At 47.0% G+C, this 14,745-nt stretch overlaps 1 protein-coding gene across 1 annotated transcript; it reads right to left on the bottom strand.

Moving 5' to 3' along the window:
• Positions 1 to 2,059: 2,059 nt before the first annotated feature.
• Positions 2,060 to 12,993, bottom strand: MOB3A (MOB kinase activator 3A). The gene is made up of 5 exons (XM_083594938.1): positions 12,922 to 12,993; positions 8,141 to 8,688; positions 5,705 to 5,907; positions 3,109 to 4,407; positions 2,060 to 3,000 (listed from the first exon to the last, which is right to left on the bottom strand). The coding sequence occupies exons 2-4, from the start codon at positions 8,553 to 8,555 to the stop codon at positions 4,378 to 4,380; spliced, it is 648 nt and encodes a 215-aa protein (XP_083451064.1). The 5' UTR covers positions 8,556 to 8,688; positions 12,922 to 12,993; the 3' UTR covers positions 2,060 to 3,000; positions 3,109 to 4,377.
• Between the last annotated feature and the right edge of the window lie 1,752 nt (positions 12,994 to 14,745).

Here is a 14,745-nt window from a genome sequence, read left to right as displayed (position 1 = left end):
TTTCAGCATCCAAGTTTGTTGGCACATTTTGATAGGCTTCTGGGAACACCCCTCTGGAATATCCCTCAGTCCGGGAAGGAATACGAGGACGACGGGAGGGCAAGGGAGAGGAGGAGGAACAATATTTCGGAGAAAGTTAAGAACATGTGGCTGTCAACAGCCAAATCTCAAGCCAGCCAAGAATCCAGTTTCAATCAAGAATGGAAGCACGACGTTGGTTCCTATTGCATTTCATGGCAATTCCACACCGTACTTGTGTCTTCCTCCGCAAAGAATCTGTAGTTCAGGGCGCTGAGAGGGGTCAAGAAATGCCCTCCCTCCTCCTTGCTCCCCTAAGGGAACTGCAATCCCCAGAGTTCCCTGGGAAGAAGGATTAGCTGTTAAACCGGGAACCGCAGTTCCGAGAAGGGGGATAGGGGTCTCAGAAGAACTCTCAACTGCAAAAAAACGAAGATCATGGCCACTGGTCCCATCACCTCCTGGCAAATAGAAGGGGGAGAAATGGAGGCAGTGAGAGATTTTACTTTCTTGGGCTCCATGATCACTGCAGATGGTGACAGCAGCCACGAAATTAAAAGACGCCTGCTTCTTGGGAGAAAAGCAATGACAAGCCTGGACAGCATCTTAAAAAGCAGAGACATCACCTTGCCGACAAAGGTCCGTCTAGTTAAAGCTATGGTTTTCCCAGTAGTGATGTATGGAAGTGAGAGCTGGACCACAAAGAAGGCTGATCGACGAAGAATGGATGCTTTTGAATTCTGGTGCTGGAGGAGACTCTGGAGAGTCCCATGGACTGCAAGAAGATCAAACCTCTCCATTCTGAAGGAAATCAGCCCTGAGTGCTCACTGGAAGGACAGATCCTGCAGCTGAGGCTCCAAGACTTTGGCCACCTCATGAGAAGAGAAGACTCCCTGGAAAAGACTGAAGATGGAGGGCACAAGGAGAAGGGGATGACAGAGAATGAGATGGTGCGACAGTGTTCTCGAAGCTACCAGCATGAGTTTGACCAAACTGCGGGAGGCAGTGGAAGACAGGAGGGCCTGGTGTGCTCTGGTCCAGGGGGTCACGAAGAGGCGGACACGACTCAAGGACTAAATAACAACAAACAACAACTCCCAGCGCCTGCAACAAACTACAGTTCCCCAGGATGCTTTGGGGAGGAACCCCAGACTTTTCAAAGTAGAGCAATGCTGCTTTAAATGCACAGTGCAGAAGGGGCTTGATTGACAGCTGCCAGAACCGTTCTCTTGGGCGTTCCCACTTCTCCGAATTTTGCGGAGCATCTCTCCCACGAAAGGTTGTGTCCATAAAAACAGGTGTTTAGGGCATGGGTAGGCAAACTAAGGCCCAGGGGCTGGATCTGGCCCAATCGCCTTCTCAATCTGGCCCACGGACGGTTCGGGAATCAATGTGTTTTTACATGAGTAGAATGTGTCCTTTTCTTTAAAATGCATCTCTGGGTTATTTGTGGGGCATAGGAATTCGTTCATTATTATTTTTTCAAAACATAGCCCGGCCCCCCGCAAGGTCTGAGGGACAGTGGACTGGCCCCCTGCTGAAAAAGTTTGCTGACCCCTGATTTAGGGTAATGTACAGATCACATATTCATGTTATTATTAATTTCATTTATGAATTGCTTCCTCTGAAGCGATTTCACAACCCACACAAAAACTTTTGCATTAGAACCTGCATGGTCACGTAGGCAAAAATGTATTTGAGGAATGTACATAAAATTTGTTAAAACACAAGAAATGGCTTGCAATAAATATGTTAAGCGGGCATATGAAGATATTTGTATTAAACATATGGGGAAGGTTTTTAATGTTTGATGTGTTTTAATTTGTGGGGGGAAAGGGAGTGTGGCCTGAGAAGTGTTCTGAGGGCCAGACCGGGGGTTCTGAGGGCCGCATCCGAGATTCCCTTGCCAACGCAGCCAATCCAAGAGGACGTGCTTCAGAAGACTTGGGACAGGACTCGCTGTGTCCCGAAATTGCTAAAAAATAATAATAAAATCCCACCAGGATCCCATCAAAATCACAACACTTTATGGTGGGAGAGTAGATTATCAAACGGAGGCAGTGCTAGAAAAGTTTATTATTATTATTATCTTTTTAAAAATACATGTATTTCCAGCTAGTGGTTTGAACAGAGTTTTGCATGTACAGGCAGATTTCGGCCAAGCGAAATATTTCCCCGTAAGATCCAGGACCCAAACCACTTACAAAAAAACCCACAGAGGTTTAATGGCAGGCAAAGGCTCCTTTCAACCCTACTCCCCCCCAAATCACAAGTCCGAGAGAGTCCTAAAAAACTGATTAAAACTCACATCGGCTTCTGAAGCAAGAATTTTTTTAGCAGGAGCTGGAACAGGTAGGGCGGAGGCACATGCCCAATATCAAGTGGCAGGGAGTTCCAAAGTGCGAGCTCGGCACCTGTGGCAGTGCCAGTTCCTCTGGTCAAAGTGGCAGGGGATCCCATGGGTGGGCCAGTATCTGCACACACTCAAACGGGTGCCCCTCTCCACCCCCCGCCTGGGCAAGGTCAAGGACCAGCCAGGCAGAAACACTCGGGTCAAGTGGCGTCTGAGAGGGCCGTGGCCTGAAGTTCAACACAGAATCCTAGAATCGGAAGGGACCCGAGGGTCATCCAGCCCAACCCGCTGCAATGCAGGGATCTCAGTTCAAGCATCCATGAAAGATGGCCGCCCGACCTCTGCTTCACAACCCTCAAGGAAGGTGAGGACACAACCTTCTTATTGTGGGATGTGAAGCACAAGAGCAGTCAAGTACAACATTCCTAGATTGAACATGTTTACACCTGGGGAGGCATGTTTGTCCAGCCAGCAGATAAACTTCCTGTTTCCTTCTGGACTGAAGACTAGAGATGGGCGTGGCCTCACCTGTGCAGGTAACGACAAAAGCACAGGGCAGGGCAGCCATCTCTCTCTTCTTTGACTATATGCATTGAAGAAGCAACATCTGCTTAGCCAAAGATGCTCTCTTGGCCATAGCTGTCAACATTTCCCTTTTTTTTTAAGGGAAATTCCCTTATTCCGAATAGGATTCCTCACAAGAAAAGGGAAAAGTTGACAGCTATGACAAAGGGACTGTCTCCTTAGGAGATAGTTTCCAGGTATATATAACTTTTCTAAGCTAAGTCTGCCTTCTGGGATCCAATTGTGAACAGAATGTGAGTAAGTAAACTCTTTTTATACTTTTATAGAAGACTGTGTCGTGTCTTATCTTTTATGAGGGAATAAGGGGGAAATACCAGAACAGTTATTATAGAGGCTTTAGTGAGCCTGAGCAAACAAATCCGCTGTGAGTTTAAACAGGGGAATATTACTCAGCTAAATTGTGAACTTGTTAACACAAGTTGGAAAGGCTATAATCAAACAATATATCCTTCTCCTGCATCCCAGAACATTCTGAGGGAGTCCCTTCTGCTGTGGAACAACTCTCACTGTCAGAAAGTTCTTCCTGATGTTGAGTCGGAATCTCCTTTCTTGCAACTTGAAGCCATGGGTTCGAGTCCTGCCCTCCAGAGCAGGAGAAAACAAGCTGGCTCCCTCTTCCATGTGGCAGCCCTTGAGATCTTTGAAGATGGCTCCCATATCTCCTATCAGTCTCCTCTTTCCTCGGCTAAACGTACCCAGCTCCTTCAACCGTTCCTCATCAGGCTTGCTTTCCAGACCCTTGATGATCTTGGTTGCCCTCCTCTGCACATGTCCCAGCTTGTCAACATCCTTCTTAAACGGGTGGCGCCCTGAACTGGACACAGGACTCCAGATGTGGTCTGACCAAGGCAAAATAGCGCAGCACTATGACTTCCCCTGATCTGGACACTAGATCACTCGTTTTTCTAAATGCTCACAGAAACCACCAGTTGAATTATCTGTTCTAGGACCTTTCCTGGTATCGACGCCAAGCTCACCGGTCAGTAGTTACCTGGGTCTTCTCCCCCCCCCTTTTTTTAAAAGATAGGGACAACATGAGACTCGTGTTGTGGGTTCGAATCCCACATTGGGCAAAAAGAGTCTTGCATTGCAGAGGGTTGGACTAGATGACCCTCAGGATTCTCGGGTTCTATGATTCTACCCCTGATTATAATACATACAGGCAAACACACAACATACACGCACTCTCTCTAACAAGGAAAATCATTGTATAAAACAGTTTTTAGTAGTCGTCATAGGATAACTCTCTCTCTCTCTCCCCCTCCCCCTTCTTTGGTTTTGTTTTATAAAACAATATATTATTTTCTTCAAAGAGGGAAGGAAGGCGCTCCAGATTCCCCTTGCCCTCCCTAGTGGAGGAGAGTTCCGCAGTCCCAGGAGAGGCTCGTATCTGGCCAGGGGAATCGCTCCCTGCAGGGCGTCAGTGGCAAATCCTTGAGGTCATTTCCTTCTGTCGAATAAAAGAGGGCAGGGGGAAAGGACTGAGTGCTTTTCTGCTGTTCAAAATTGTGAGAAAGAATGAATATCTATCTATATCTATATCAGCTTGGCTGCATTTTAATGTTTCAATGTTGTATTTTAATCTTCTTTTTAAGTTGTATTCATTCAACTTGTTTTTATTATTGCTTGTTAGCCGCCCTGAGCCTGGCCTTGGCTGGGGAGGGCAGGGTATTATTGTTATTAATAATAATAATAATTATCATCAACATTGCGCAGCAACAAAGGTAAAATAAGGTTCAGGACACCACATTTTTTAAAACAAAAAGCAGCAAGCTGCTAGACCTTATGGAGGTCTTGTAGGCAGGGTGGGTTAACGGCACATAAATATAATAATAACAGTATCAGTAATAATGAAGATGATGGTAATAATAAAAACGATTCCCAAATATTACTTGGCATTGCCATTTCCTTTTTCGAATAATCTTATTATGTCTTATGGAAATGACTTTGGAATTTTGCACACCAGGCAGTATATGAATGCTATAAAAATGATGATGATGATGATAATAATAATAATAATAATAATAATACGTGGGGTAGCTCAGTCGGCAGAGCATGAGGCTTTTAATCTCAGGGTCGTGGGTTTGAGTCTCCTACATTGAGCAAAAAGATTCCTGCATGGCAGGGGGTTGGGCTAGATGACCCTCGTGGTCCCTTCTCCCTCGACGGCGCTGAATTTCCGTTTCCAGTATTACTAATGACAGTTTCCAAATGGGGCTCAGCCTTGCTCTTCCTCTTCTTTTCCAAAATGACCTCAGTGCAAGCCGCTAAGTGATTCTGCACATCGAGCGGTATATAAACATCACTGAAAGCCACAGGGTCATAGAACTGTGGAGCTGGAAGGGAACGCCAAGGATCATCAAGCTCAACCCCTGACAACGCAGGAGGGCTGTATTTTATGCCATCGCCTCGGTGGTTCTGTACATATAAATACAGTCATACCTTGGGTTACAGATGTTTCAGGTTGTGTGTTTTCGGGTTACGGACGCACCGAAACCTGGAAGTACCGGAACGGGTTACTTCCGGGTTTCAGGGCTTGTGCATGCGCAGAAGCGCTAAATCACGCTTTGCGCATGCGCAGAAGCGCCAAATTACAACCTATGCGTGCGCAGATGAGGCACTGCAGGTTGCGAACGTGCCTCCTCCGCGGATCACGCTCACAACCCGAGCGTCCACTGTATAATAATAATAATAATATGAATAATAATTATGAAAAGATTGGCAGCCCTTTTCCCAGGCCAACTCACCAGGGGCTCCAGCTCCTTGCTGTCGATGAGGCCAAACTCCGTCACAAAATAGTAAAAGTGTTTGTAGCAGGTGTTGACGTGAGCTTCGGAGCCCATCTGGGCGATGCGGTCAAAGTGGTGGATGTAGACGTGGACGAAGACTCGGAAGAGCCGCGAAAGGATCTTCTTGACGGACTTGAGGAAGTTCTTCTGGAACGGGGTACCTGGTGAGAGAAACGCACATGATGCCCAGGTCACGACAGGCCCAGTAAACACACACACACACTGCCCCGTCTAAGGTCAGTACTGTCCACGCTGGCCGGCAGCAGCCCTCCAGGAGCCTTTTGGACCTCTACCGCTGAGCTATGGCCTTCCCTCTAATAAAAAAGTTTCTAGTCCTCCTCGTTCCAAATACCATATTTTTTGCTCTATAAGACTCACTTTTCCCCTCCTAAAAAGTAAGGGGAAATGTGTGTGCGTCTTATGGAGCGAATGCAGGCTGCGCAGCTATCCCAGAAGCCAGAACAGCAAGAGGGATTGCTGCTTTCGCTGCGCAGCGATCCCTCTTGCTGTTCTGGCTTCTGAGATTCAGAATATTGTTTTTCTTGTTTTCCTCCTCCCAAAACTGGGTGCCTCTTGTGGTCTGGTGCGTCTTATAGAGCGAAAAATACGGTATACAGCTGATTTAAGTAGCAAGCTTGCTTCCTATCAAGTCAGACTGATGGGTCCATCCAGCCCCCTACTTGCTCCTGATGTGAACCAGCTGACTCCAGTTTCTTAAGAAGGGCTTCCAGCCTCAGTGAGTTGCTGGAAACAAACATTTGTCATTCCTGACCAGACCTTGCTGCTTCTTGCGACTCACGGCTTTCTTGACCCCCGGATCGTCCAACTACGTGAACTGAGATACACCTGACCTTAGGACTGGACTGGACCTTGTACACAGACTCTGCCTCTAGGCAAGTACTCCCCGAGACTTGGCTGGTTTCTCCAATGGATCAGTTGCCAAGACTGAAAGTCCCTGCCTTCCCACAGGCGTTTCAACCCCCTCCTCCCCAGGGCTTTCTCCAAACAATCGGAGACTGCTCCTGTGTGTAGCCAACCTCTCCTCTGCCCTTTTCATGCCTCTCCTGGTTCTGGGAGACCAGCGGAGAGGGGAGCTTGTCACAGCGGGAGGGGGAGACTTCCATGACTCTTCCCCAGCTGGACTCATCTCTGCCTCCCTCCTCTCCTGCTTCAGTTTCCACCTCTGATTCCGGACTTCCCTTGGGGGTTCCCCCAGCAGGTTCCTCCCACCGCTCTCCTGCATCCAGTCAGTCCATGACAGCTGCTTAGGTCTCCTCCTCTCATGGGTTTTCCCCAAGCAATCGGAGACTGCGCCTGCGCAAAACCAACCTCTCCTCCGCCCTTTTCATGCCTCTCCTGGTTCTGGGAGACTAGCAGGGAGGGGAGCTGGTTGCAACAGGAGGGGAAGACATCCGTGACTCTTCACCAGCCGGACTCCTCTCTGCCTCTTGGCCTCCCTCCTCTCCTGTTTCAGCTCCTGCCTCCGATTCTGGACTGCTCTCTGTCACGGACTCTCCCTGCTCACTAAACCCTGTTAGCTCTTCTTCCAACACCTCCACCTCGTAGTCCTCTTCCTCTTTTTCCTCTGACTACTCATTGCCATTCCACCATCCCTCCCCGGGCTCTGAGCCTTCTTCCCTTGGGGGCTCCCCAGCTGGTTCCCCCCTCGCTTCCTCTGGGTCCAAAGCACCCCACGACAGAGGATCCGTCCTGCACAGGGCAAAAACTGAACCACCACCTTCCCGTGACTTGGGAATGCAAGGTAATAATAATAATAATAATAATAATAATAATAATAATAATAATAATAATTTATTATTTATACCCTGCCCATCTGGCTGGGTTTCCCCAGCCATTCTGGGTGGCTTTCAACAGAATATTAAAATACAACAACCTATTAAAAGCTTCCCTAAACAGGGCTGCCTTCAGATGTCTTCTAAGTGTTAGGTGGTTGTTTATTTCCTTGACATCTGATGGGAGGGCATTCCACAGGGCGGGTGCCACCACCGAGAAGGCCCTCTGACTGGTTCCCTGTAGCTTTGCTTCTCGCAGTGAGGGAACCGCCAGAAGGCCCTCAGAGCTGGACCTCAGTGTCCTGGATGGACGATGGGGGTGGAGACGCTCCTTCAGGTATACTGGGCCGTTTAGGGCTTTAAAGGTCAACACCATCACTTTGAATTGTGCTCGGAAACGTACTGGGAGCCAATGTAGGTCTTTCAAGACCGGTGTTATGTGGTCTCGGCAGCCGCCCCCCGTCACCAATCTAGCTGCCGCATTCTGGATTAATGCAGCCTAGAATCCCATTCCCCTTTTTGCGCAGCCCCATCACGCTGCTGGCTGACGTCCGGTGGGCCCCCCCGCCCCCCCCGCCCCAAATCCCGAAAACGGACTCACCAACGTTGGTGGGGAAAAGATCCTCGTTGTTGATCTGCACTTCGATCCAGTTCATCAGCAGGTCCATGTACTGCGGGGCTGAAAGGGCGGTGGGCTTGCGGGACTTTTCGTCCTGCCATCGGTACTCGTATTTCGGACCGCCGGACATGACTGGGCAGCTCTGCTCCGTGCAGGAGTCAGCGATGGTCCCATAGATGAGGTTGATGCGGTTGAAGAAGTCCACCACGTGGACGGCCACCCAGTCGTTCAGCTCCTCGCCCGGCGGCAGCTGCACGGCCACCTTCAAGTCCAGCCCGGCGTTGAGAGACGCCTGCGCCATTTTGTGCAGCTCGAAGCGCTGCGTTCCGGGTTCGAATTTCTTCTTGGGGCGGAACGTGCGGTCCTTGTTGAAAACTTGCCGCAGAGGGTTAGACATCTCCTGCTCGACTCGGCTGCCCCCCAAAAGTTACTGATAGCAGAGAGATTTGCCACTGCGACGGAGGAGTTTTTCGGACAACCGAATTTTAAAGTGTCAAGGAGTTCCGCCGGTCGTACAGAGGCTCTTCAACCTGCAGCAGAACGGATAGACATGGCTTTTATATAATGCTTTTTCTTTTTAAAACAGAGGGGGTTTTTCTTTGGGGGGGGACACTTGACAGGGATTCTTTAGCTGCAATACCTGCCTTGCAATACTAGATGACTCTTGGGGTCCCTTCCAACTGTACAAGTCTATAACCCTGTGATACTGGAATTAGAAGTGGTTGTATTAATGTAGTAGTAATAATAATAATAATAATAATAATAATAATAATAATAATAATAATTTTATTTGTACCCTGCCCTCCCCGGCCAGAGCCAGGCTCAGGGAGGCTAACATCACAAAACTAACACAGTATACAAAGAACATAAGAACAAGCAATCGATTAATTAATTAAATACATCTTAAAATTAGTTCAGAGCAAATTAAAATCCGGACAGATGGCAGTGCACAGGTAAAATTGAGAGAGGCTAATATTCTCCAAGGGACGTGGATGGCACTGTGGGTTAAACCACAGAGCCTAGGACTTGCCAATCAGAAGGTTGGAGATTTGAATCCCCGCGACGGGGTGAGCTCCTGTTGCTCGGTCCCTGCTCCTGCCAACCTAGCAGTTCGAAAGCACAGCAAAGTGCAAGTAGATAAATAGGTATCACTCCGGCGGGAAGGTAAACGGCGTTTCCGTGCGCTTCTCTGGTTTGCCAGAAGCGGCTTAGTCCTGCTGGCCACGTGACCCGGAAGCTGTATGCTGGCTCCCTCGGCCAATAAAGCGAGATGAGCGCCGCAACACCAGAGTTGGTCATGACTGGACCTAATGGTCAGGGGTCCCTTTACCTGTTTAATATTTTCCAGGGCCAACTATTACCACTGGTCTTTGAATGGGCTAGAAGGCCTCTTTAATGCTTATTCTTATACAGAAAGAAAAGAATCAGACTGAACCCCGACCAAAGGCCTGGCAGAAAGATGTCAAATCCCACAGGGTCCTAGTCTCTTATGAGAGAGCGTTCCACCAGGCCGGGGCCACGGCCAAAAAGGCCCTGGCTCTGGTCAAGGCCAGTCTAATCTCCCTGGGGCCTGGGATCTCTAATGTTATAAGAGAGAAAAAATAGGGTGCAGCAAAGAGGAGGGGGAAAAAAACACCATGGAAAGTGGAGTGGGAAGAAAAAATTAACGTGTATTGGAATGCATGTGTGAAATTTCTGGAAATTTAATAAAATATAAAGGGGGGGGAATGAAGGCGCCTCCTACTGAATTAACTGCCTCCTTGTTTACTGTTAAAAACATGCAATGTATGTGTGTATGAGAAATGGTTCTTGAAGGACAGGAATCGAGGCCCCTGGGGTGTCTCTAAAGGAAGAGAGGTGTGCTGTGAAGGGAAGCTGAGAGAGGAAGTCGAGGGCGGGGAGAGGGAGGGCAGGATCCGACCGTCCTCCTGCAGCAGCGAAAGCCCCATTTATGAAGAACCGAGTTCGGGCTTCGCTTAAAAGCCACATCCTGTGTGCAGACACATGTCAGTTTTGGTGAAGAAAGCAGGAAGTGCAGAAAGAGAGAGAGAGAAGTTGTGTCTTGAAACAACACAAAAGTGCCAACGAGAAGATATTGCTTCAAAGCTTTGGAATCGTAGATTTGGGACCCAAGGGTCATCTAGTCCAACCCCCATGCGATGCAGGAATCTCAAGTAAAGCATATAGAATCTTTTGGACTGCCCTGGAGAGAGGGGTTTTTCCTGTAAAAAAAAGGGGGGACCTGCTTGGAAAAAGGGGGGGATCTGCTAGTTGCCATTGAAAGCCCACTCCTCCTCCACGAATTTCCCCATTCCTCTTTTAATCCCTGTGGGAGGGAGTTCCGCAGTTTAACGGGAAAAGTCTGCCTGGAATCTTCCCATGATCAGCTTCCTTGGATGTCTGCAAGATCCAATGTTAGAAGAGGGAGAGAGGAGGCCTTTTTCTCAATCCACTTCCTCCAAGTCAGGCATCTACCCTCTCTTACGCCGCCCCCCAAACTCTCCTTGCCTGACTCAGACCCAGAGGCCCATTGAACCCAGCATCCTGTTTCTGACAAGGGTCAGCAAGAGGCCTGCAGGGAAGCCCACCACAAATGCACCAGCCTTTCCCTGTCCGCTTGTCGTTGTTTAGTCGTTTAGTCGTGTCCAACTCTTCGTGACCCCCTGGACCAGATCACGCCAGGCACTTCTGTCTTCCACTGCCTCCCGCAGTTTGGTCAAACTCATGCTGGTTGCTTCGAGAACACTGTCCAACCATCTCGTCCTCTGTTGTCCCCTTCTCCTTGTGCCCTCCATCTTTCCCAACATCAGGGTCTTTTCCAGGGAGTCTTCTCTTCTCATGAGGTGGCCAAAGTCTTGGAGCCTCAGCTTCAGGATCTGTCCTTCCAGTGAGCACTCAGGGCTGATTTCCTTCAGAATGGAGAGGTTTGGTCTTCTTGCAGTCCATGGGACTCTCAAGAGTCTCCTCCAGCACCAGAATTCAAAAGCATCAGTTCTTCGTCGATCAGCCTTCTTTATGGTCCAGCTCTCACTTCCATACATCACAACTGGGAAAATCATAACTTTAACTACATGGACCTTTGTTGGCAAGGTGATGTCTCTGCTTTTTAAGACGCTGTCCAGGTTTTTCATTGCTTTTCTTCCAAGAAACAGGCGTCTTTTAATTTCGTGGCTGCTGTCACCATCTGCAGTGATCATGGAGCCCAAGAAAGTAAAATCTCTCACTGCCTCCATTTCTTCCCCTTCTATTTGCCAGGAGGTGATGGGACCAGTGGCCATGATCTTCGTTTTTTTGATGTTGAGCTTCAGACCATATTTTGTGCTCTCCTCTTTCACCCTCAATAAAAGGTTCTTTAATTCCTCCTCACTTTCTGCCATCAAGGTTGTCTCATCAGCATATCTGCAGCAGTTGCTAATTCAGAGGTAGACTGCCCCTGCGTGGGGAGGTTCAGATTCTTAAATACAGCGAAACCCCTTCGTCTTTGGCAAGGCTTTAGCATCAAACTTTTTAGAAGGCAGACAGGAGGAAACAGTATACACTGTGCTTGTAATAAAAAAGGCGGAATTAATTTTACGGGTCTGGGATCCAGGCCTGATGAGGAACGGTTGAAGGAGCTGGGCATGTTTAGGCTGGAAAAGAGGAGACTGAGAGCAGATATGAGAGCCACCTTCAAATATCTCAAAGGCTGTGACAAGGAAGGTGGAACAAAGCTGGTTTTCTCCTGCTCCGGAGGGCAGGACTCGAACCCGTGGCTTCAAGTTATAGAATGGAGACTCCGACTAAACATATGGTAGAAACTTTCTGACAATAAGAGCTGTTCAACAGGGGAAGGTTTCTAAGCAGAGGTTGAATGGACATCTGTCATGAATGCTTTAGCTGAGATTCCTGCATTGCAGGGGGTTGGTCTGGATGACCCCTGGGGTTCCCTTGCAACTCCACAATTCTATGATTCTATGACTCAATGAAATGCATATTTTTATTTTTAAAAAGTCAGGGAGCTAGAAAACAATGCTTAACTATAACTTTCACAGTCCTTCTTAAGTCACTCCAGAGAGTCATTTTACTGGAGGACGGTGTTTTATTTTTTGTTGCACAATATTCATTTTTTGTTGCACAATAAGTCTGCTTTTGAAATCCACATGGACAAGACCAACTTTGACCCTCTACACACTATAAAATGAAATATAAAGTCTTTACAAAAAGGGGGAAAGTCTCACTTTTGTCCCTGCTTAAAACATTTTTGTTTAGCCAAGTAGAAGTTACATGCGTTTATTTCCACCATCCTTTGAATATTTCCACTTAACTGCTTTTAACTGGGTCCCCCCAACTTAAAAAATGACAATTTAAATATTTCCTATTGTCATAAAACTTCTTAGAGGCTCTTAAGCGGTATACAAAATTTGTGAATAAATACACAGATCCACTTATTTCAACGGGTCTACTCTGAGGAGTATTAACAACAACAATAGTTCTGTTTATATACCGCCCCTTATAAAATATCCCAGAAACAAATCAATAAATCAATATTTATTTATTGTATTCACAGCCCCCCCAAGATCTCAATTTAATCCCCACAACACGAGGAAGTTGAGAGGCAGCCAGGAAGCAATGGATAAAAAAAAAAAACCTCTTTATTTTACCCATACATATCCCATCAAAAGGTACTCAGCCACGGTTCCCGCATTTCAAGCAATCTTTGTTTTGTTATTTATAAATAACATTATTATTATTATCACTTATTAAACCCAGGTTCATGTTCTTACCGGCACCACTTTCCGACCGGAACAAAATGAGGAGCCTCAAGGCGCAATTGGCGATGGGTCACCTCGTCGCTGTCTCCTTTTTTGAAAAGGTTTTGAATTATAAGAAGAAGGGAGAGGAAAAAAGACAGAAGGAGGTGGATATTTTAAGGAAAGGATCCTGAGGTCACCCTACGGAGCTTGGATTGCAAGTCGCTTGCTCGGATCCTGACCCAAAACACGGGAAACCTCTCTGCTTGAGGAAGATTCAGAACCCGATGAGTAATGCCTGCTGAACTCACTTCCTTTTAGGGAAAGCGACACTCGTGCAAGAGGGTTTTTTTCCTCTTCTTCTTTTTAAAAAACCCAAGGGCGACATTATTTATACGAAAATGACATTTTTTGGCGGGGAGCCAGGAGAACGCCCCCATCCCCTTGGTTCAACTCACCTGGGATTTCCAAAGTGGTTGGAACTGACACTTTCAGGGGTCAGTGGAAATAGTTCTGGGGTGAAATTTTTCATGTAAAAATCTATGCACTTCTAAGAACAAGACCTAGATTGAACGATACGTTCGTGTTTTATTATAATATTATATATGTTGGGAGTCGGCCAGAGTGGCTGGGACAGCCCAGTCAGATGGGTGCTGTAATAATAATATAACTTTTGGATCGGCCGAGGGTGTGTGTGTGTCTGTCTGTGTGTCTGTCTGTGTGTCTGTCTGTGTGTCTGTCTGTGTGTCTGTCTGTCTGTCTATCTATCTATCTATCTATCTATCTATCTATCTATCTATCTACCTACCTATCTATCTATCTGTCATCTATCTATCTATCTCAGGGGTCAGCAAACTTTTTCAGCAGGTCCATTGTCCCTCAGGCCTTTTGGGGGGCCAGACTATATTTTGAAGGGGGGAAAATGAACGAATTTCTATGCCCTGCAAATAACCCAGGGATGCATTTTAAATAAAAGCACACATGTTTGCCTACCCTTCATTTTGACGCCAATAAATAATATAAAGGGGGGGGGGGAGAACCCTCTGAACTTCCAAATGAAAAAGACTCACTGATGATTTAAAAAAATAAAAATCCAGGACTTTCAGGAAGCCAGAATCCTAATTATTCATAGTTCTTTGAAACGAGGAATTCCCCCTGGCAGGAAATTCTTTCTGCATGCTTACAACGGGAAGATTGCCAGGAAAATCCATTTCCTGCATCTTTCCAGCAACTGGGCTCCAAATGCTGGTTTTGATCTGCCAGTTCCTCATTTTGAGTTTCCAGATCGTGAGTATTTTCAGCTGAAATCCCTTCCCCACTGAACCGCAGCCCACCCCCCACCCTGAGACACAGCTGCAAAGCAGGAAGCCCCGAGTTCAAATGCCGCCGCTGACATGAGGCATGCGAAAGGCAAGCCACACCAACCGCCCAGCTCTCGGCCTCAGTCTTCCCCATCTGTGGAATGGGCTGAAGAACACGGGCAAACTTTGCAGCACTGCTGTAAGGGACAAAATACCGTGTGCAGAGTTATTTGAACTCCATAGGAAGAGAGAAGACGTTTTTAGTTTTTTCCTGTTTAGTTTTTTTTTTATCATTATTCTCTTTAGTTCAGCCTGAATTTTATGGAATATTCGGTTGAAAACCTTTAATAACATAGATTTTTTAAAAGTTCGCATAGTCCCCTGCAATTCACATTTTGCCGCATTGATAATATTTTGAAATAACAATTACAAGGTGAGCCCAGCTTCGGCTGGGGAGAGCGGGATATAAATAAATTATTATTATTATTATTATTATTATTATTATTATTATTATTATTATTGATAAACCTGATCAAACGGGGGGAAAGGGTGGAAT

This window comes from Podarcis filfolensis (genome assembly GCF_964270895.1).
Source record: "Podarcis filfolensis genome assembly, chromosome: 18".
Taxonomy (NCBI): domain Eukaryota; kingdom Metazoa; phylum Chordata; class Lepidosauria; order Squamata; family Lacertidae; genus Podarcis; species Podarcis filfolensis.
The sequence above is the reverse complement of the archived record's forward strand: the minus strand, read 5'-3'. Positions and strand labels throughout refer to the sequence as shown.